At 38.7% G+C, this 24708-nt stretch overlaps 1 protein-coding gene across 1 annotated transcript in view; it reads left to right on the top strand.

Moving 5' to 3' along the window:
• The window catches only part of DNAH11 (dynein axonemal heavy chain 11), a 331898-nt gene that overhangs the window by 77924 nt on the left and 229266 nt on the right, over positions 1 to 24708 (top strand). The window contains 4 exon segments of the mRNA XM_049785980.1: positions 69 to 293; positions 3512 to 3603; positions 4781 to 4907; positions 21312 to 21461. Of these exon segments, the coding sequence (XP_049641937.1) occupies positions 69 to 293; positions 3512 to 3603; positions 4781 to 4907; positions 21312 to 21461 (594 nt within the window).

A 24708-nucleotide genomic window follows, 5' to 3' on the forward strand; every position in this document is an offset into this window, starting at 1 on the left:
CTCTTCTTTTGACTATCTTCACTCAGCTATGATACTTTCCAGGTCCTTTCATTTGACCTTTCTTTTAGGTTCAGTTGCAGACACTTCTTCAGAGCAAGTATGTGGAGTATTTCATTGAGCAAGTCTTAAACTGGCAAAGTAAATTAAACCTAACAGACTCAGTTATCTTTACTTGGATGGAAGTCCAGCGAACTTGGTCTCACCTAGAAAGCATCTTTGTTTGTTCAGAAGATATTCGAATCCAGCTTGTAAAAGATGCAAGAAGATTTGATGAAGTAGATGCTGAATTTAAGGTTTGTAGAAGATACTCTTTTCCATTCTAGCAAAGTTTTCCAAGCCATATGAAAAGCTTGTAAGCAAACCTGATTTGAGTTGGTGTACTTATAAAAATTAATAAATACACAGGTCAAGCCACATTTTCTGTAGTCACAGTCTTTTAGAATGAATCTTTCAGGCTTTCTACTGTCCTATGGAATGAAGGAAGTAGTACAGAAACAAGTGGTAATGACTGTGCTCCATGAAATTCATAAACTTTGATTTTTGTTTTGTTTTGTTTTTGGGTCACATCCGGTGGTGCTCAGGGGTTACTCCTGGCTGTCTGCTTAGAAATAGCTCCTGGTAGGCACGGGGGACCATATGGGACACCGGGATTCAAACCAACCACCTTTGGTCTTGGATCAGCTGCTTGCAAGGCAAATGTCGCTGTGCTATCTCTCTGGGCCCTAAACTTTGGATTTTTGTTTTCATATAATTTGGTATATAAGAAAATATTTTGCTTTCTTTCACTTTTTTTTCCCAGTCAATTAAAATAATGTGAAGTTGGGGCTGGAGCAGTGGCGCAAGTGGTAGGCCTTATATGCAGCTGACCCAGGACAGACCCTGGTTCGATCCCCTGGTGTCCCATATGGTCCCCCAAGCCAGGAGCGATTTCTGAGTGCATAGCCAGAAGTAACCCCTGAGCATCACTGGGTGTACCCCAAAAACAAAAAACAAAACAAAACAAAAAGTGAAGTTGCTTTTTAGCTTATTGAGTCAAACCAAAAGAGACATCAAGCAGAAGTTACCTCTGGCTAGAGATGGGCCATCCTGTAGTAAGGCATGCTGATGGGTGTTTACATATGCAATTAAAGATTTAGGGCTTGGAGGACCAGAAACCAATTAAATGAATCCAACAGTGACCCAGAGTACCCACAGGAATGTCCACATATTGGTAAGTGGTTTGCATAATTTGCGTGAAGAATAATGGTTACACAGTTTTCTATAGAAATGACTATTATTTCTTCCTCTCATAAGCAGAACTCCAGATTCTGCTTCAGCATATAAAATGGGAAGATCAGCTGCATACTTATTTATCTCACTTTTCCTTGATGAATATTATTAGTTTATTCTTAAAATTGAAATATAATTATACTCTGAAAATTCTGGATTACCTTTCTTTATTTTTAATTGAACCAACATGAATTACAAAGTTATAAAGAGATAGAGTGTCAGGAGTACATTGTTCCAACACCAGACCCTTCACCAGTATCCTCTACTCTCCACCAATATTCCTAGTTTACCTCCCACCCACCCCCTCGGCCTGTCTTTGCAGACTTTTCTACCATTTCTACCACTATTCTAGTGTTCCATTCCCCAACATATCATGTTCTACGCCTTGCTTCTACTGCAGACCAGTTCTGCTCTTTGTTTATTGCTATTGGGCAATGTCAATATTCCCCTACAAAGTTAATTTATATCCTACATATGAGTGAGATCATTCTGAGTCTATTTCTTTCCCTCTGGCTGATTCACTCAACACTTTGGCGATTGTAGCTAGTGTGTAAATGAGTAGAAGAGTGCAAATGTTTTTTCTGCATTGTTTGTTTGGGCCCTTGGGATATATTCCCAAAAGTGTTATTGCTGGGTTATATAGATGTCAGTTCCTAGTTTTTGAGAAATATTCATATTTCATTTTCATATTTCATTTCATTAAAAAGGCAGAACCAGTTGACATTCCTACAACAGTTAAATAGGGTACCTTTCCTCACATGCTTGCCAAGACTGGTTGTTGTTCTTTTTGATGAGTGCAGATTGTGTAATACAATGTGATATCTTGTTTTGATTGCATTTTTTTCTAGTAATTAATGACAGAGAATTTTTCCATATGTATTTTGATTATTTTTATTTCTTCTTTGAGGAGGTTCCTGTTCATATTTTCTCATTGTTTTGAATAGGCTTGGATTCTTTTCTTGTGAGTTTTACCATTGCTTTATATATCTTGCTTCAATGTTATATACAGTTCTGCCTAGATATTACTCTATATCATTTATGGATACAGGTCTGATATTTAGGCTTTTAATACATTTTGATTGAACTTTTATGCATGGTGTTAGAAAGAGGTCTGAGAATATTTTTTTTTTGTATTCAACCAGTTTATCCAAATCACCTTGTGAAAGAGGCTTTCCTTTCCTGCTTCATTTTTTTTTTTCTTTATCAGAGTAAATGACAATGTGCTTGAGTCTGTCTCTGGCTTTTCTGTTATATCATTTCTGTTTGTAGATTTTATTTTTCATTTCTTCTCTCATACCCTCTTGTGTTTTATTGGGTGTCCATTCCATTGTTTCTTTAAGCTCCTTAAATACCTTCAACATTTCCTGTCTGAAGTCCTTACCAGATAGGTCACCTAACTGGTCATTACTGATTGAGTCTTCAGGGCAACCATTTTCATTCACTAAGTGTGGTGGGGTTCTGTGTTGCTCTCTCATTGTGATTTTTTTATCCTCCACCCCTGGTGTTTTTTTGGATGTTATTTTGTGCATAGGTGGCTAGAGTTAGATTGTCTAGTCTGTACACTCTGTGAAACATGAAGAAGTAAAAACTCTTGTGCAGACACAAGAGTTAAGGAGTACAACTTTCTAGCTTTGAGTTCTGGGGAAGCGGGTAGGACCTTGGGACCTTCCAGACAGGGGATTTGGCTTTTTGGGGACCAGTAGGGAAAGGATCTTTAGGCTGACAGGCTATGGAAATCCTGATTTAGAGGTAAAATGGCCCAGTGTGACTTTCTAGCTTTGAATTTGCCTTTCTTTTTTTTTTTGGTGTGGCTTTTGGGTCACACCCGGCAGTGCTCAGGGTTATTCCTGGTTCCATGCTCAGAAATTACCCCTGGCAGGCACGGGGGACCATATGCGACCCCAGGATTTGAACCGATGACCTTCTGCATGAAAGGCAAACGCCTTACCTCCATGCTATCACTCCAGTCCCGAATTTGCCTTTCTTTATTCTTTTTATAGCTTAGAAATAAAAGTCTGTGACTTACAAATGCTGGTTATGCTCCTTACATTTAAGTTTAATGAAAACATTCTGTCATTATACTTACATTTTGATCTCATTGCATAAAGAAAAAGGAACGGAAAATAACATGGTGTAATTGGTGTCTTAAGCCTTGCCACTTTGTTATTTTACTCTCAAACTGGGTTAACATTTAGGCAAATAATTTTTAATTTCAATGATTCCATGTTGCACTTTGATACAGGAATTAATGTTCAAGACAGTTCAAATAAAAAATGTTTTGGAAGCAACATGCAGACCTGATCTCTATGAAAAACTCAAAAATTTACAGTACAGGTAAGATTAAATCTATAATAAATTTGTTATTAAATGAGAGTTCTAAATACGTAATCCTATATAACACTTATTTTTGCTTATAGTTGTCTAGTTAACTTGTACAATTAGGTGGTACATATATATTTTTTAAGTTACAAATCCAAATATTTTCTGTTTTGCAAAAGAAATGTTATAATAGTTTAACTAGAATTGTGAGAATCCACATGATTGATTGGTCACTTTTATAATGAAATTATTTCTTTTTTTTTCATATTGGCCAAACTAACTTTATTTTATTTTATTTATTTTTTATAATGAAATTATCTTTCAAATACTTATTAAGCACCTGGTATAAGCTGGGAACTGAAATTACATTGTTATTTTAAGTTCTTTATTCTGTGTGTTGTTCTATTATACTAGAAAATATCTAAATAGAAAATACTCAAAATTTTTAATCCTTATTCTAAGGGTTATTTGTAATTTGTTTCATGTAATCCTTCAACAGCTAATGATCACAAAAATATTCTGAGTTTTTACTTAAAGTGGACAAATTGGCTATTGAAAGAATTTGTGATCAATTTTGGTACAAAAATGTGATGACTTTTAATTGCAAGGTAGAAGAAGTATCCTTATAAAAATATGTGTTATGTAGGTGACATTTCATATTCTGGAAAGTTTGCAAACCTTTGAGGTTTGGAGGGACTTACCTCTCAAGCCATCTGATCTCCACTTAGAACAACAGGATGGAAATGCTCTGGTTCTTGTGGTTTCTTTCATATGAGATCAAACTGAAGTCACTTGTGTTTTGGAGACATTGAGTGGGGTTAGGAAGGTCTTCAACCAAGCACATCTCAACCAATGTCTTTTATGCTAGGTTGAGGAATGCTGAACTAGTCTCCCTTGATAATTAAAGGTATCGCTAAAAATGATGAGTGGCATAAACCTGTCTTAAATATTCAGGTTTTGAAGTCATGAATATATACACATATATATTAATTATTGTGAGTGTGTGTATACCTGAATGTTCTATCCTCATGACTTTCTACCAGTCATCAGTTTGATAGAGCTGAGAATAGGCTGCCTGTCAGATTGGGAGCTTATTATGAAGCATAGACAAACGTGAGGAACTGGGTTTGAGATTTGGCTTTCATGATGAACTAGGCAACATGTGCTCATACAGGCTTATTATTTTTGACAGGCTCTCTCTTTGTGAAAAAGCTCTTGCAGAGTACTTGGATACCAAGCGCGTGGCTTTCCCTCGCTTCTATTTCATCTCTTCTGCTGACTTACTGGACATTCTCTCAAAGGGAACGCAGCCCAAACAGGTAATATGTTTTTTATGGTCTTCTATCTTGAGTGAGCTGAGGGATGTCACTTTTTATCTAACGTTACCACCTCCTGCCTCCCCTGCCTCATGTGTAAGGAACATGGGAACTTCCTAGGACAGTACAGTACAGTACAGTACAAAGAAAGGTGCTATAAAATTTAGAGAAGAGAAGTTGCTGGAACCTCAGTAAAGGCAAAGGATGGCCTATGTCCAAAGCTTGGGGTCCTATCAGGAGTTAATGGAAGAAATATTGTCTCCAAGTCCCCAGAATTCTAAGGCAAGGGCTGGAATGATCATTGCCTTACTAGCATCTTTCTTTGGGAGGTTCAGACCCTCAGCAAGATCATGGCTGGTACTACCTTACCACAGCCTTGACTACTGGTGTAACCTTCATGACTAAGACAGTCAATGGGACAGTACTTTTGCACTGTACAATGTGGATTGGTATAATTTCAGGCTCATATTATATTTGTCCTTCCTCCCTTCCCAAAAACCAGGATATTCCAAGAAAAACATTGGTGAAAATAATGTAAATTGGTGGGAAAGGCTATAGCACTAGAATAGGAAACTAGCCAGAAGAAAAGGAGGCCATAAGAAGGAAGGGGCCACAATTGGGAAAATGTAGAGCAACACTGTTCTTTCCAACCCTCTGATTTTCCCCTAGTTCAACAAATGTTTCTCCTAAAATAATATTTGAGACATATCAAAGCACTGTTACCATTGTAGACTGAGGGCTCAGATCAAAGACACCCCAAAGACTAACATCCAAAGGTTCTTTTTCTTTTTTTATTTTCTTTCTTTTGTGGTGCTATGGGATCAAACTTGGTAAAAATCTACTCTTGTTTTGTTGTTGCTGTTGTTGTTGTTGTTTTTGGGGCCACAGCCAGTGGTGTTCAGGAGTTACTTCTGGATCGACTCTCAGAAGTTACTCCTGGCAGGCTTTGGGGACCATATGGGATGCTGAAGATTGAACCCAGGTTGGCCACGTGCAAGACAAACACCCTCCCATTGTGCTACCACTCTGGACCCAAACTTGGTAGAAATATTAAAGTATTTTTTAAACATGTAGAGATTAAATATTCCTTTTTTTGCTAAGGATAATATTTTGGCCACTTCCAGTAGTGCTTGGGGGACTGGGGTCCTAGGAAGTGAACCAAGTTTACTATATGCAAGCCACACATCTTTACCCTGTGTACTATATATTCAATAGTTGACATCCATTTCAGTCAACCTTTGTTTTTACTGGTTCAGTTCTCCTTCTAAAGTTGATTGCTTTTCCAGATTATTTGGAAGCTGAAGGTTATTCTTTGTCCTTGTTCATTTCTTTCCATGTTTTTTTCTCTAAATTAAAAAATAGTGGTTTGGGGATTTTCTTTGCCCTTTCCTTTGTGATACATGCCTCTTCCTACCAGTTTCCCAAATTCCACTGTTCTGGGAACATGGCACTCACCTTGAGGATTACTTTTTGCCTTTTTGTCTGTCTTTACACCTAAATTCAGTAGGGTGGCTGTTCTTGCTGCACTCCTGCTTGCTATTCATAACTGACTTGCTAGTCATCTTTGGAACCTTTTTTAGCTTGAGATTTCTGTATGTTCCTGCTAACTTCTAATGAGCTTTGTGCTAAGGTCTCTCTTGTGAAAGCCATTAGAAGCCCAACCACACAGCTCTCACCTTAAGCAACAGACAATGTTTGGTGTTTTTCTGTGGTTTTTGTTTGTTTTGACATGTTTTGAACCAAAGCATATACAACAGCAATCTCCTGGGATCCAGTCCCTCCCTGGCCAGCTGCAGCATTCTCTGCTGGTGGGGATACTAGAGAATAGTTTAGGCTTTCATTCTGTTCCCACATTCTGTTCCTAAAGACTTCAGAGCTAAAGTGTTTCTTATTCTAAACTTGGGAAGGAGAGGTGTAGGGGGTGCTCAGGTGTTACTCCTGATTCTGTGCTCATGAGTTACTCCCTGCAATACAGGGGATCAATGCAGGCAATGTGTGTGCCTTAGCTCCTGTAATGTCTCTCTAGAGACTATAATTCTAAAATATCAAGGTAAGTTGGGGAGAAACACACAGATCTATAATAAGGTTAACAATTTTTAAGTATTCTTAGACAAAATTAATGTAGTATGGTTTATTGAGAGTGCTAATTCCTGAGGATATAGATAGAAAGGTTTTATTATTCTGCAATTATTAACTAAATATCTTCATACCAAATAATGGTATCCTTTATAATTTCTTGGGGTTCTTGTTTGTTTCGCTATCACACCCAATGATATTCAAGACTTCTTTCCCCGTAGTGCTTAGGACTCACTCTAAGTGATGCTCGGGAACTGTGTACTGCTGAGAATCAAATCCAGAACACCCAAATGAAAAGCAGGTACTTTGTCCCTTTGAGTCATCTCCTCAACCCCAGCTTCTTTTTGTTATTAAAAAAAAAGCAGATCAAATGAGTCTAGTTTTGTTGTTTATTTTGTGGGATTATATCTGACAGTGCTCAAGGTTTACTCTGCATTTAAGGATCACTCCTCACAAGGCTTGGGAAATAGTAGGTGCCAAAGATTGGACTCAGGTCAGGTGCATACAAGGCAAGTGCCCGGCTTTGGATCATCCTGCCTGTCCCTCAAAATGACCTAGTTTAAAATCTCAGCCTGGGACCAAGAGATAATATAGTAGAACGGGAGGATGCTTAGCATGTACAAGACCTAGATTCAACTTCTGACCATGTTCATGATCTCCTGAGCATCTTGGAGTGCAGTCATCCTTATAGACCCTCAACACTGCTGGGTGTGATCCTCGAAGGCCAACCAGCACTACTGGGGTAACCTGGGCACCCCCAGCACCACAGCGTCCAAATACCACAACTTCTATATTGGCTGCCCACTTGGCCGAGAATCACCAAGGGAGGTCCCTGGACCACTTGAGCACCACTCAGAAGTCCCCTGCTGAAAAAGAATAAAAATAAAATGAAATTCCAAATTGACTTCTTTGTCAAAGCCAAATGTTTACCTCATGAAGCTGGCAGTTTGGGAGAAAGTTGTTCATTCTGTTCTGTTGCATAAGCCTGGAAAGGAGGCTGGAGTTCATGAGACAGCTGCTGCCCTTTCTTAGGGCTTGTTGCTGCTTCTTGGGCCTACAACCCACCATGGTTCCCCTCAACAGTCTCCATGCATGACATGTAGATCACAGGTTTCTGTCTGGCCACTGAGAAAGTCAACTTTTTCCCTGACATAGCTTTTCATTGATTTCCATGTAACTGATACTTGGTCCTATTAGTGGAAAACATAAATTTGTCTGCCACAACTTGGGGTATATATACTTTTGCAAGGACATTAAATCTCGATATAGATGAAATATTTCTAGTAAAAAATATAGTCCCACTGATTTTACAAGACTTATTAAGATAATTCAGTTAATAATAACTGTATATTAAAGGGCAACATTTAGGATAGACTCTGGCAAATGAAATGAAGATCCCTTTCACATCTTTGCTTTTACTTGATTAAACATGGCAACCAGGAAGTGGGTTATGGATATTGAAACTATTGTGGAATCTCTAAAATGACATTGGGAATATATGCTCAGAAGCATTTGATGTTGGCATGTAGCAAGGGTCTTCAGTAGCATCTGCCCAAATATGTGCAAGAGGAAATCTGCCAGCCTGTCTTTTGAGAAGTCCCTGAAATTGCAGTGATCAGACAGATGGCCCTAAATGGATGCCTCTAATAGACTATAAATATTGGGATTTGGAAAGGTGCTTGTGAGAAGTCGGTTTAGTATTAGGTGATAAAAAATACTGTTGGCACTCAGAGGGGCATGTGTCTAGGATGCCACTGTCCCACAAGCACAGTATGTTCCTCTCGAATACTTTCATTTGATGATCTTCACGGTAGCATCAAAATGTCTCTGAATATGAATTTCAGAAATTGGATGATGGAGCTAAACAATCACAGGGAACGTGTGACAACCTTCTTTGACACTGTTAGACAATTAGAGGAAAGGGTTCCAAATGCAAATAATTAGTGGAGGATATGCATGAGTGGATATGTCAGTTAAAATAAAGGGAGCAAAAAAAAAATTCCAGATTCTAGAGAAAAATAGAAAGCTAAAAACCATTTGCTACCTAATGTGAAGGAAGGGACTGTAGTGAATTTAAGTCAGGGCTGGACAAGAATGAGGAAGAGGAAGCAGACCCAGAAGCCAGTCCTATTTTTTTAAATTTGTTTTTATAAAGACACCATAATTTACAAAGATTTTTTAATAATAAAGTTGTTTCAAGCATGCAATGTTCCAATACCATTCCTTCCAACAGTGTACCCTTTTTCCACCAATGCCCAGTTTTCTATCTACCCCTGCCCCAGCCTGCTTCCCTAATAGACACATTACAAGTTTATTTCCTAGTGCTTGCCTCATAAAACTTAAAGAAATAGCAAATGGAATTACCAGACAATAATTCAATAAAAGCCAATTTGAGATGATAGATTTCTAGATGATTTTAACCTATGTAAATAAAGTTAAGTAATTTAATCCCATAGAATGCCTAGTCTCATCTACATAAATAGGCTTTCAACTCAGCCATCTAAAATATATTGCATTAACTTTCACTTTGTACTTAGATCTCATTGTGGCAATCATCATGTTTTCCCTCTCATGAATGAAACTTAAAAAAGTCTGTGCTCAGGGCCGGAGAGATAGCATGGAGGTAAGGCATTTGCCTTGCATGCAGAATGTTGTTAGTTCAAATCCTGGCATCCCATATGGTCCCCCTGAGTCTACCAGGAGCAATTCCTGAGTGTAGAGCCAGTAGTAACCCCTGAGCACTGCCAGGTGTGACCCAAAAACCAAAAAAAAGAAAAAAATCTGTGCTAATATATTTTAGAGCTGGCATGAAATAGGTGAAACCTACCTATATAAAATGTTAAGATTTAATTTAAGCAAATTAAATTGAAAGGGGAAACCTGGATAGACCTGTAAAAGCCCAAAGATGATACTTAGTATCTGCATGTATAAATAAAGGATTACAATAAAAAAATCTATAAATGTAAAAAAACTGAGAAGATATAGAATATTCAGCATGAATAAAATGTTAATTAATAAGCATGTACAAAATCTTGTAGCAGGGGTCAGTATGTAAGGCGTTTGCCTTGCATGCAAAAGGATGGTGGTTCGAGTCCTGGCATCCCATATGGTCCCCCGAGCCTACCAGGAGCATTTTCCGAGAGTAGTGCCAGGAGTAACCCCTGAGCATTGCCGGGTGTGACCCAAAAACAAAACAAAGCAAAACAAAATTTTGTAGTAAACTAGGAGTAAATATGCCTTCCTTAATCAAGTAGAGTGCAACCATAAGCACCATATGTGAGTACTAACACTACTTGTAAAACTAGTTGCAAGACTATGAATTCCTAAACTGCTGCCTGTCTGTAAAGCTTTATATCATTCTTTCAAGCCTGAATGATAGTCCAGCTATCCAGCTAGAGTATTCTTGGCTAGGTGTTTATTTCATTGAATTTTTGTACTATATTTATCCATTCTCTTCTGACTTAGAGAGCCTCATTTAGACTTTTCCTTTGGATGTAAATTCCATTTTTATCTTGCTGCTTTTATTTTATTTTATTTATTTGTTTATTTATTTATTTATTTATTTATTTATTTATTTATTTATTTATTTATTGGTTTTTGGGCCACACCCGGCATTGCTCAGGGGTTACTCCTGGCTGTCTGCTCAGAAATAGCTCCTGGCAGGCACAGGGGACCATATGGGACACCGGGATTCGAACCAATCACCTTTGGTCCTGGATCGGCTGTTTGCAAGGCAAACGCCGCTGTGCTATCTCTCCGGGCCCTGCTTTTAATATTATGTTTCTGTCTTTGGCTTTTGACATTCTGAGGCCTTTTCTATTTGGTTGCCTATATTCCTCACCTCTGGAAAATTCTTCACTGTGTATTCTTTAACTTGTTCTTTTTTAACTTAGTTCTTTTTGGGGGGAGGGGGTCCTCACCTGGTGACAACTCAGGGGTTACTCCTTACTATGCACTCAGAAATCACTCTTGGCTTGAGAGAACATATGGGACGCAGCAGGTGGGGAGAATAGAACCAGGGTCCGTCGTAGGTTAGCACGTGCAAGGCAAATGCCCTACGGCTTGCACCACTGCTCTGGCCCCCTTACTATTAGTTCTTCATCAAATTCTCTGTTCTGATCCTCAGGGGCTCTGATAATTCTTATATTGTTCCTCTTGAACTGCTCCCATAATTCTCTTGTTGCTGTTCATTTCTTTTTCTCATTTCTGGTTTTTTTTTTATGATTTCCTCCATCTTTCCTACTGTACTTTCACTATAGGCAAGGAATGCATCATTTTCTGAATGGAGAGAAAATTCAAAGGACCAGAGTGTAGCTTAGCATGTGGGAGACCTGAGTTCATTCCTGGTACCATGTGATCCACTGAACACCACTGGATGTAATCCAAAAATCAATAAATTAAAATAAATAGATGCTTCATATAAGAATGAGCTGATATGATTTACATAATTTATGTATGATAAGAAAATAAAGAAATCTTGTATTATCAATTGCATATTCAATTGGGGATTATCTTTTTGATACTTATAAAATATGGCTGACTATAGATTGTATAATTATATATACATATGTTTATACATTTATATGCATTTATATATACATATATGTTTATGTAAACATATAGATATATACACATTATATATACAGAAAGTAAATATTTATATACATATATACACACATATAGTTGCTTTGTTTACAAATCTGTTGCCACAATGTGGGGAGAAAGAGACTCTTATTCACTACTGGTGAGAATGCCATCTAGACCAGACTTTCTGGAAAACAATATGGATATTCCTCAAAAACCTGGTAATTGAGCTTCCCTATAATTCAGCAATAATTCTGCTCGGGATGTACACCAGAAACACAAAAACAGTGCAAAAATGCCCTCTGCACTCCTATGTTCTTCACAAAACTATTTACAATAGCCAGAATCTAGAAACAACCCAAGTGCCCAACAACAGATGAGTGGATAAAGAAACTGGTACATCTTCACAATAGAATACTACACAGCCATTAGGAAAAATAAACTAATGAAATTTGCTTATACATGGATGGACATGGAGATTATTATGCAGCCTGAAATGAGTCAGAGGGAGAGGGGAAAATAACCTCATTTATCTGTGGGATTTAAGAAAAATGAAAGACAGTGTGGGGATGATAGTCAGAGACAATAGAGATGAGGATTAGGAGGATCATGGTAGGAAGCTTGCCACAAAATGCAGAGTTCAGTTAGAGTCCACAAGGGTCTACTGTGAAAGTGATAGTTGGAACTGAGTGCTAAAAGGGGATAAAGTCTGACATGTATGGCACCTCTTCATTAATAGTAGTGAAAACCACAGTGGCAAAAAAGAAAAGAAGAGGGGCCAGAGAGATAGCACAGTGGTAGGGAGTTTGCCTTGCATTCAGCCAGCCCAGGAAGGAACTGGTTTGATGCCCAGAATCCCATATGGTCCCCAGCTTTCCAGGAACTATTTATGAGTGCAGAGCTGGAGTAACCCCTGGCCACCACTGGATGTGGCCAAAAATCAATCAATTAAAGTTAAAAAAAAGAAAAAAAGAAAAGGAGTGGCAGACACACACACACACAGAGAAAGAGAGAGAGAGAGAGAGAGAGAGAGAGAGAGAGAGAGAGAGAGAGAGAGAGAGAGAGAGAGAGAGATCGAAGTAAAATGCCTGCCCCAGAAGCTGGCAGGGGAGAGTGAAAGGGAGGGAAGAGGGCATCAGGGAGGGTAAGAGAGAAACTGGGGACATTGGTGGCAGATATGCACTCTGGTGAAGGTTGTACATTCTATGACTGTAACTCAATTATGAGCAATTTTATCTGTGCAAATAAAACTGTAGTATGAACAGGTAGTAAAACCACAGTGTTTAAATAAGAAAATTATAAAAAATTATTATTAATAGCTCTAAGTTTACAACCACTCATTTTGTTTGACTTATTAAGATGAATGTCAAATTATATTAGTAAACATTTTCATGATTTGAATATTCATCAAAAAGTTGATATTGTTTTGAAATAATTATGAGCTTAGAGAAGTATGCAAAGAAAAATTCTTGAAAACAGAAACTACTGACAGTAATAAAAATAAACTCTCATCAGTCTGAGTAAAAGTAATGCTGAAATACTACAATTTATATATGCAAATGAAAATTAAAATGTATGATTATTTCCTCCTCGTAAAAAATAAAAGTAAACAAATCTGTTGCCACAGTTTAAAATTCATTTGCAGCTCCTTTACTGAAATTCTTTCCACAGCTGTCTGTGAGTTACATAATAGAATCAGAGTCACTACAAATTACAGTTCAAAACAAAATATTCCTTTAGTGATATGTGATCCTAGTATTTAGTCTTATAAATGTGAGATCCTGAAACCAAGGACTTCCCATAGAATTTCAGTTCAGTTCTAATTCTAGCCTTTGTGTAATGTCCTTGACAAAGATGGTTGAAGTTCTGTTTATCAGAAGACAACATTTCATTAGTAACTTACTTGCTTTTCTATTAAACAATATTTTATTCTTACTAGTTAAGGGGAGGTGATGTAAGGTTACACTCTATAATGCATAGGGTTTACTCCTAGCTTTGTGCTTGGATCTCTCCTGGTGGTGCGCAGGGGACCATGTGTGGTATCATTAATAAAACCAGGATCGGACACATGCAATGAACCTGTCTAACCCCCTGTACTATCTCTCCGGCACCTACTTATTTGATTTTAGCATAGTTCTTTTCTTCCTGGGTGCTATTTTATCTAGCTCTGTTTTTTGCTTGTACATAAGAATTCTTGACTCTTGTAGAAGAAAAGTCAGGTTTTCATGGGTTAAGAAAGGAGCAGCAGAGGATACCACAGAGATATTGGCAACTACTTTTCCTTTGTAATATTTAAAGATGTAGCCAAGAGTCTGAGCCAAGCTTGTGTCAATATTATGAACAATGAGAAAAAAAATAGCCAAAGAAGATAATGCTGGAGTTGGAACTGGAGACGTGTGAGACATATTTCTTATATATGAGTTCAGTTTCTAGCACTGAATTGCTCCACTTCCCTCTACTCCAGCACTGCTGGATATGACTACCTTAGTGATACATGAGCACTGCCAGATGTAGTCTCTAGAATAATAGTGACCCCCCCTTCAAAAAAGTGGAAATCAAATCCTAAAATTTAAATTAACTAGACAGAGAATCAAACAGCAGTTTTAAGGCCAATTGGATAGGAACGTATAAGGCTGAGTAGGTGGGTGTAGATCTCATTGTGAAAGCAGAAACAATGAAATGCTCTATAAAAGATTGTCCTCATATGAAAGATTATCTGCATGATGTTCAGATAGCCCATTTCTTTTCTTTTCTTTTTTTTTTTTTTTGGTTTTTGGGTCACACCCGGCGGTGCTCAGGGGTTACTCCTGGCTGTCTGCTCAGAAATAGCTCCTGGCAGGCACGGGGGACCATATGGGACACCGGGATTCGAACCAACCACCTTTGGTCCTGGATCGGCTGCTTGCAAGGCAAACGCCACTGTGCTATCTCTCCGGGCCCAGATAGCCCATTTCTTAAACTGGAACCTGAGATACTGAGTGTTGAGAGAGGCTGATTTTGTTAAAATTTTAAAACTCTGAATCATCAAAATATCTCCCTGAGACAAACACTGAAAGCCATAGCGTAGAAGTTTCTTAATAGAGTCAGAAAATATTAAACCCTCTAACAACTTCAGAGACAAAGACAGACTATTCAGTACTAGAATAGACATAATACTTAAGGGGGTGGGTCACAAAATGAGCCATTTCAATAGCTAGTAAGCCTAGGGAAAGACACTCCATCTTTCCGCAGTCATCAGAGAGAAGATAATTGAAAGCACAATGAGAAACATGGTTCTGCTTTTTGGGAAGACCAGATGGCACACACCTGATTTTCCCACCTGTTTAGGGAAAAAAAAAGTGGACAAACATAAAACAAGAACTTCCAAGACATTCAACAGTAGAGAACAGAGGGTGATGGTTCCTGGCAGACTTAGGAAAACAACTAAGCTCTGTCATTTCTTCCATGTGATTGCTAGAGAGTTTCCAGGGCAGAGCAGGGCAAGACTGAGGTGGGCAGAGCTGAGTCAGAGGTGAGAATATGAAGAATCCAAGATGGCTTGAGTATAAATAGTATATGTAAACTGGGCTAGAGAAACCCCCAAAGACCTAAAGATTGGCCTTGTAGGATTATTATTAATTATTTTAATGATGGGGTGCTCTACCCACAGGGCTGTAACCTGCTAGTGCTCAGTTACTGAGATATTCAAATCAGAGTAACTGTCAAAGCAGCTGTTTGCAAGTGCCTGGCTACCTGTACTCTCTCTGCAGCCCCTTGGAGGCAACTTCAGAGTCTCAGCACCACTCCAACCCAGCCAAACAAGGGATTAAAAAAAAAAGGAATATAGGGGCCGGAGAGATAGCATAGAGGTAAGGCGGTTGCCTTTCATGCAGAAAGATGGTGGTTCGAAACCCGGCATCCCATATGGTCCCCCGAGCCTGCCAGGGGCTATTTCTGAGCATAGAACCAGGAGTAACCCCTGAGCACTGCCGGGTATGACCCAAAAACCAAAAAAAAAAAAAAAAAAAAAAAAAAAAAAAAGGAATATCTTCAATGCCAAATACTTTCCAAGTAATTTTACTGCAACTCAGGACAAAGTTCAAGATTCTAAAAATAAAAGTATTCTTGGTATTCAAAGAATTCACCACATGTGACTTCCTGATAGAAATGACCAAGCATAGAAAGAAGCAGGAATAGTCTTACCTATCTCAAGGAGAGAGTTCATAACTGGCACCAATTTGCTTTCCTTTCTTATTCCCTTTCTTTTCTTAAACTGATTTTTATAGTCTCTAGAAGGACTCCTCCCGTTTTTACTTGTTTGAATTTTTGCCCCCCCCCTTTTTTTTTCTCTTACCTTCAAACAGAACCACATAATGTGAACCATCTTGTTCTGCCTCACAAATTGAGGGGGAAATAATGGCGGACACCAAGACAAAACAGTCATATGAACATTGAATAGAAATAAGAAATGATCAGACTTAAACACCAAATCCAAAGCCAACTACAACAGAATCGATACCCAATCTACAACAAGCTAGACACAGAGGGGACCACTTATACTAGCAGTCCCGGGGGGCAAAGGAGGGGTGATATGGGATGCATACTGGGGACAGGGTGGAGGGAGGACAACATTGGTGGTGGGAATGCCCCTGATTCAATGTCACTATGTACCTAAAATACTACTGTGAATGATTTGTAATCCACTTTGGTCAAAATAAAAAAATATTAATAAAAAAAAAGCAAAGAAAGAAAGGAAAAAAACTGATACCAATTGAAACAGATACAAGACTATGAAAAGTTATGATTGATGAATTCCATGTGGTCAAAGAACCAAGTAGAGATCTGGAAATTACAAAAGGTCTGCTACATATATGTAGTTGCATGTTTCCAAGTTAGTGCAAGAAGGAAAGAGAAAATCTTTGCAGAGCAAAAACTGAATGTTTTCCAAGTTAATGTAAAATAGAAGTCTAAAGACTCAAAAAACCCAGTGAACTAAAACTATACTAAATTGTTCAAATTGAGTAAAACCAATGATACAAGAAGAAAGTGGAAAATCATATAATTCTATTGAATGCAAAGAAACAAACACAAGACTTGTTCTTGAATCCCATCTTCTCTCTTGGACATGAACTTCCTCTTTTTCTCTCCTCCCATGTCTAAGTAAATTTCATTCAGTTTAAAAATATCTTGGTTCAAATGGGGAGAAAACTTGGGGATTTAAAAATATCTTTTTAATGAAGGCAAAATAGAGATATTTTCAGACATTCAAAAGCTAAGTAAGTCCACGGTACATTGACAGTACCATGATTTGTCTAAGAAAGAGCTTGGGGCAGAAGGAAGATGATACTAGATGGAAAACTGTAATCTACACAGGAATTATGAGCATTCAAAAAAATAATGGAACTGTGTGGAACTGGATAAACAGGAACATTAGCTATTCATTTAAAGGCAACATAGTAGAGATCTTCAAATCAGGAAATATGAATTTAAATCAATAGTAATGACCAGCTATGTTAACATTTTTTTCCTTTGAGCCTTGGTCTCTTTATTCTTCTTTTCCTAAACGGGGCAAATAGTAGGCACTGTTTCAGTGCTCTGAGCCAAAAGTGAAATGAGTAAAGACCATAGCTCTGAACATAGGTGTTCATATGTCCTTATACTTAATGTATTTTCTTGGGATGGATGCTTGGAGTGGAGTCACTAGACCATATGAAAAGTTCTAGTTTGAATTTTTTGAAGAGTCACCATAAAGGCAGAAGGAGATAACAGTGAATTGAGTTATTCTTTTTCCCACATCACCACTATTATTTCCAAACTGTTTTTTGCTTCGATTTTGAGTCATACCTGGTGGTGTTCAGGGGCTACTCCTGGCTCAGCACTCAGAAATTATTTCTGGCAGGCTATGGGATGCCAGGGATCAAACCTAGATCAGCTTCATGTAAGGCAAACTCCCTACCCACTGTACTATTTCTCCATCCCCAAACTTTTTGATTTGGATCACCCTCCTTTGTGTGAGGTGACATTTGTTGTTATTGTTTATTTAAATTTTTATTTTCCTGATAAGTGATGTTGAACATTCTTTCATATGCCTGTTGGCCATGTCTTCTCTCCCCATTTTAAATGATGTCATTGTTATTTTGAGATATGTGAGAGCTTTATATATCTTAGATATCAGCCCTTTGTCAGATGTATGATAGTCAAATATTTTCTTACATTCAGTATATTTGGAGGGAAGGCCATACCCAGTGGTGCTCAGGGAACAATTTGGAGATGGATTGAACTCATGTAAATATGGGCTTAGCCTGCATGACTGTATCTTTCATCCCCAGTAGGGTGTCTTTTGATTTTAACCATCATTTCTCAAATCATTTCTTTGATTATTTTTTAATTTCTGCTTTTTGTTTTCTTTGCCAATTGAGTCATATCATTTAAGACTCCTCTGAGGTCAATATAATGAAGCATTGTTTCTATGTTTCTTGGTATGTTTTATATAATATGTCATATATATCATAGTATGTTTTATATCAGGACTTATATCAAAGTTTTAAATCTGTTTTGCATATGGCCTAAGATAGAAGGTCTGGTTTCTAATTTTTCTTTTCTTTTCAAATTAGTCCAACCAGCTTTCCCAGCATCATTTATCGAAGAGGCTTTCCTTATTTTGCATGATGCCTTCATGTCCCTTTATCATAAATTAACTGTATCAAAATAGAGTATAAGTTGGATTCTCAATCTCTTTCAATGGTCTGAGAGTTGGTCTTTATTCCAGTATTAAGCAGCTTTGATTATTATAGCTTTATAAAATAAAGTCAAAGAATACAGTAACTTTTAAGTGCACAACAAAAGATGAGTTAATGAAAGAGCCATTATTTGTAGATGGAATAATAGAATACTACTCAGCTTTGAGAAAGAGGAAATTTTGTGTTGAATTGGGGTGGAACTGTAGAGTATCATGCAAAATGAAGTGAGTCAGGAGAAAGATGGTCTTGTTAATATAAGGAATATTAAAACAAAACAGAACAAAGTAAAGGAATAGTTCATGTCCAATGCAAATAAACCTTAAGATATCATCAAACGAAATAAAAACTCTTTTACCAAGAGAGTGGGGGGGGGGGGTCAGAAAAGAAGGAATCTTTGGCTAAAGGTGGGGGATATTGGCATTTGAGTTAGCAACATGGTGAAATAGCATTGTCAACATAAAATGATTATATCACTATTAATGTGACTTACATACTTCAGCGAAGTAACTTTCAAAGAAGGTGCAAAATGTTTCTACTCAGAAGTTTTGGGACCATGTGTGAGGAGGGAGAATTCTTCCCACTCCTGACACTTCCTGACTCTGTCCTGGGCTTACCTCTCACAAAGGAGAAAGCATTACTAACCTGATGAGTAAAGCTGCTTCTTCCCTACTGGGATGAGTCTTCCTCCAGAATCTTCCCCTCCTTTCCTGGGAGCTGGTGTTTTTAGCTAGAATGTCTCTCCTAATCTGTGCCATTGTGACAGGAAAGGAAGTATTCCTGAACCTACCAACCCGGTCAGAAGCCAGTTAGGCTTTTGTCACCGAATTAGCTTCTATCAGAACAAATTTGAGCTCTGTCTTTTAATATGAACTTTGTTTTGTTTTTCTGTTACCCTAGAACCAGCATATAGTTCATTATGCTTTTTTTTAATTTAAATTATTTATTTAAAGAAAATGTATCACATTGTTGATATAACTGATCATAATAAATTTGTTTTGGGATGACAGAAAGCAAGTTATTAGGAAATAGAAAGAGAACAGAACAGAGAACTGAAAAAAATGGAAGAGGAGAGAATTCATTAGCAGTTATGCTCGTGAAACTTCTTACATCAGTTTTAAAGTCATTACTGCAATAGCCGAAGATTTAGTATGCTACCTTTTTTTTTCTCCAGAGATGGAAAATGCATTTAAAAATGTGTGTGTGTGTCAATTGTCATTTGCATAGGCACAGCAAAATATGGAAGAAATTGGAAATAAACACCTTTGGCCTAAAACACAGGGAGATCTTACCCCCGAAGCACCTTGGCATAATACCTAACTCAAGGCTCCAGGCATACTCGGATGTCCAACCCCCTAGTCATTCTTGATGGTCAGCTCTTCAGTCTCATAGTTGTTGCTGTCAAGTTTCTGTAGTTATAGATCCTGGTTTCTGTAGAGGTCCTGTGTCGAAGACCAGGCGGTGTGTTGTGTCTTCTTCTTTTTTTTTTTTTTTTTTTGGTTTTCTTTGAGCCACACCCGGCGGTGCTCAGGGGTTACTCCTGACTGTCTGCTCAGAAATAGCTCCTGGCAGGCACGGGGGACCATATGGGACACCGGGATTCGAACCAAACACCTTTGGTCCTGGATCAGCTGCTTGCAAGGCAAACGCCACTGTGCTATCTCTCCGGGCCCGTGTTGTGTCTTCTGTTCCATCTCTCCATCAGTTAACATTGCAGAGAATCCTGCCCTAAAAGCAGAGCCTGGTTGACAGGGTGATATAAGAACTATTTTTGAAGTAAGTCAGTGCCATTGTAGTAGTAGGGCCTTCCTTGGTAGAATTTATGTTCCTGGTGCTGGTATGGGAAACCTTGTTTGTTTCCATAAGTGGAATCCTCAGTTCAGGGGGTGAATAGTCAGTGTCGAATTAACTGGGGTCTAAACCAAGTCATTATTCTTTTTGCTTTCTGTTAGAGATATCTAACAGATTTCTGTTTGTAGATATCATAGATAAAGGAAAATAAAACAATATGAAATCAAAGAATAAGAAGATTGGTTTAGAATTTAGTGGATATGATCTGGTTCTGGGGGCTTCACAACTAAGTGCTGCTAGATTTTTATTTCCTTAATTATGTTGTTTGTTTTTTTAAATTTTGAGTCATGGGGTCAGAGTGATAACACAGCAGGTAGGGTATTGCTTTGCAGGCAGCTGACTTGGGTTCAATCTCTGGCATTCTATGGGTTCCCCCAACACAATCCCAGGTAAGGATTTCTGAGTGCAAAGCCAGAAATAATCCCTGAGCATTGTCGGATATGTTTCTCAAATTAAACAAAACAAAAAATGTGAGTAGTATCCACTGGTGTTCAGGGTTTACTTTTGGTTCTGTGCACAGGGATTATTCCTGGTTCTATTGGGACAATGATATATGGTACCAGGCATCAAATATAAAGTAACTTCATGCAAAGCAAGTACCCTACCCATTATACACTCTGGTGTGAGCTTGAAAAATATGATCAAATTCTGAGAATCAGAATTGTCAGCCAGATGATTTTCTGTGAGAATAAGGCACAGCAGAGAAGCTTGTAGATCTCCAGCCTTAAGTAGCAAAGAGGTTTTTTGTGCTCATGAATATTCATCCAGCAGAATTGGGGAGAGTACCCAGGGTCTGTCCACTTTTTGGTCAAGCATCATTTTAAACGTGGGAATTCAGGTAAAATGATCATTCTTTTGTTTTGTTTTGTTTTGTTTTTTGGGCCACACCCTTTTGATGCTCAGGGGTTTCTCCTGGCTAAGCGCTCAGAAATCGCCCCTGGCTGGGGGGACCATATGGGATGCCAGGGGATCGAACCACTGTCCTTCCTTGGCTAGGGTTTGCTAGGTAGACACCTTAACTCTAGCGCCACTTCACTGGCCCCTAAAATGATCATTCTTAAAGAATGCATTTTGAAACAACTTAACATGCAGAACTCAAGAATGTTTGGGCACAAAAAGTCTCCTGGTCTTCCTGGTTTCCAAAAACCCACTCTGAACTTCTCTAACAATGTCCTCTTAGGTCACACGTCATCTTTCCAAACTCTTCGACAGCCTCGCAGATCTGCAGTTTGAAGATGAGTTGGATGTCTCCGTGCACAGAGCAGTTGGAATGTACAGTAAAGAGAAGGAGTATGTCTCGTTCCAGATGCAGTGTGACTGCCGGGGCCACGTAAGAGTTCACTGTGGGCCTTTCTATGCTAGAAGGAAGAGTCTTTGGGGGATTATTTTTTACAGGTAGAAGAGCCCCCAAGATTTGGGCTCAAATCTTCGGTGGGTTGGTTTTGTGTGGGGAATTTTACCCAGTACTCTCTCACAAATCCTCAGAAATGCTTACATAGAGTTTAACAGACAGGAGGACTACCACAGATGGATTGAGTGAATCTCAAGTGGGTCATCCACACAGTTCAGTGGCCAAGTGTCTCATAACATAGTATATGTGGGACCTATGTGGGCGTATAGAGCTGACCTTGCAGGAGAGGCCTTAGAAGTGTTGTGGGGCATGTTGTACTGTGAATGCAGAAAGAGACTGGAGAAAGGAGGATTAGTTGCATCTAAGTATGGGCAGTCCATACCTGAACCACTCTGTGCCTAGGTGGGCAGATTAATAGCTTGTTCTCTCCCTCCCGCTAGTAGCTTCAAACATCTTAAGGGCTTATGGTGATTTGGAATAGAACTTTTGGTGTTTTTAACTGATTTAGAGCACAGGTCCCCAGACCTATTTGGCCTAACAACCCCTTTTAAGGAAAATTAGGTCACTCACCACCTCTCCAAAAATCTGGCCTCTGACTGCACCCCATTACTGCGCCTGAAAAGAATCACATTTTTGTACTAGTTTTTTTTTATTTTTTGAGGCCACATCTGGCAGTGCTCAGGGTTTACATCTGGCTCTGTAGTCAGAGATTACTCCTGACAGTGCTCAGAGAAGTGTATGAAGGTACCTGGGATAAACCTTTGTCTACCACATGCAATAAAAACTTTATCTGCTGTACTTTCTCTAGCTTCAAATTTCCCTTGAGTGATAAGAAAGCACTGCTTTTGAACCGAGGCTCTGTCTACCTCTGCCATCATACCAGTGCTCCCACTTTGGGAATTACTGCTTTAGAGGAATTGCATTTTTGGGTGATGAGGTTGTATAACCTGAGTTGAGTCATGAAGTTACAGAGAGTCCATTTAGAGAATCTAAGTTGACCAGGTATCCATAAAAAGTGACTGGTAGAAATGTGATGATTGACTTTTTCTTTCTTTACACATGGAGTATTTTTCAAAAATTCCTCTTTGTTGCTTTTTAATATTGTCCATAATCCATATCTGGTAGAAGAGATGGCAGATGTTGGAATTCTTTGACTGAGATACATTTTTGACCTCTTGAGCTTTTTTAGGACATTATTGCAATGATTAGAAAAAGTCAACATAAACTATCTTGAATAAAGAGTGTGGCTGTCTCCTCCCTCTCTGGCAGATTGGGTGACTGGCAGTGTGCCACAAAAAGGCAGTCCAGTGATGAATATGTTGGTCACTTATTGCCTTGTCAGAGCCTGACCATTGGCAGTTTTAACAGTTGCTTGAATTCATTCTCTCTAAGTGGCCTCTGCTAGAGATGTTCCACTGGCCTCCCTAATTGCCTCTTGTTTGGAGAAAAGATTTTCTATTACTTTGCCTTTTAAGCAGTGAAAAATATGTTTTGTCCCTGTTCTTTTCCCCTCCGGCACTTTTCTTCATTGATTTCTTCCCATTTAGACAGTTTTATTGAATGCCTGTTTTATCCATAGGAAGTTATGATTCGGGGACCTAGAAATAAGACATAGGCTCTACTTCTGAGAATGGATGAGCTCATTGAGAAAGAGAAAATATACATATTAACTGAGAGAGAAGGGGCTACTAGTACCAAGGACTGGACAGAAGTTATGTAATTCTAACATGAAAAGAAAAAGAAAATAGGGATTCAGCAAGCATTTCATCATAGATCAATTTCCCAGTCATAGTGTGTTGTCTTTGTTAGCATAGTTGACCTAAACAGGAACCTCTTGTGAACATGAATTTCCTAAATGGACTGGCAAGAGGAAGGGGGAGTCATGCCCAGACTGAGTGCCTGAAGGATGCATGGGAGAGCTCTGATGTGAAGGGACTTGGTTGCTTGGTGGCATTGAACATTGTAATTATTGACAAAAGCAGAGATACAGGACACTGCTTGTTATATTAGTATAAAATATGAAGTCCTGGTGTTAATGAGTGCGGCCTTTCTTGGTCCAGCACCCATAGCCCCTTTGCCTTGGTTTGAAGGTTGCAGAGTAATGGCAGAAAAATGATCCACAGGCAGAAGAAATCCAGCTTTATTTCGAGGCCCTAACCGCCATGTGCATTTCTCCACATGGCTTCTAAACTAAGCTTTTAAAGCAGTCCCTCTAGCTGTCCTCCAAACACCCTTCCTACATAGTCTCTCACCCCTCTCCCAGGCAACCCCTTAATCTCACCATTCAGGTGAGATTAGCATATGGAATTGGGGGAGGGGTAACAGGACCCCAGTGGAGAACCCTGAACTCACACTGCTTGCCTTTTCCTTCAGAAAGGATGGTATTTGGTCTGAAGCAGGATTGTGCATGAAATAATCCAAACTAGGCTGAGGCTTAAAACACAGGTAGCCTGGTAATCTTCCACCTCATATCAAGAGTGAGCTGCCTGCCAGAACTGTTGTGTCATTTTGTTTTGGTTTGGGGGTCACACCCAGCGGAGCTCAGGGGTTACTCCTGGCTCTCTGCTCAGAAATTGCTCCTGGCATGCATGGGGGATCATGTGGGATGCCAGAATTCGAACCACTGTTGGTCCTGGGTGGGCTGCTTGCAAGGCCAACGCCCTACCACTATGCTATCTCTCTAGCCCCTGAACTGTCATTTTTAATGAGTACAGAAACCATCCCCTGGTGAAGTAAGGACAGGGAAAGGACAGATAGCTCAGGCTATCCTGAGCCAGTACAGCCTAGGTTTACATGTAAGGTTTACACGTACCTCTGTTTTAGGGTAAAACCATGTTGTAAAGAAACTTATACAAAGGAACCAGGGATGATCTTTGTTTTGGGTAAAACAAGGTGTAATCTAACACTTACTCACATATCACTCTTTTCCTCTTGGCTAAAGGAATTTTAAGAATAAATTCTGGTATAGTCTTCATTGAGGCAAAGAAAGCTGTTGGCATCTCACTTAGTCCTGGTTCTAGTCTTAGTTTGTTTTGTTGTTGTTGTTGTTGTTGTTGCTGTGCTTAATAACATGCAAATAGCATCCTGTGCTCATTTTGTTAAGTCATTTTTTATCCCCAAGACATAGGTAAATGAAACATACTTAGAGGAAGCAAACTAGCTGAAATATGTTTATGTGTGCAAAATAAAATCAAAATGAAATTTTGAAAATTTCACAAGTCAGCAG

This window comes from Suncus etruscus, chromosome 13, assembly GCF_024139225.1.
Source record: "Suncus etruscus isolate mSunEtr1 chromosome 13, mSunEtr1.pri.cur, whole genome shotgun sequence".
Taxonomy (NCBI): Eukaryota; Metazoa; Chordata; class Mammalia; order Eulipotyphla; family Soricidae; genus Suncus; species Suncus etruscus.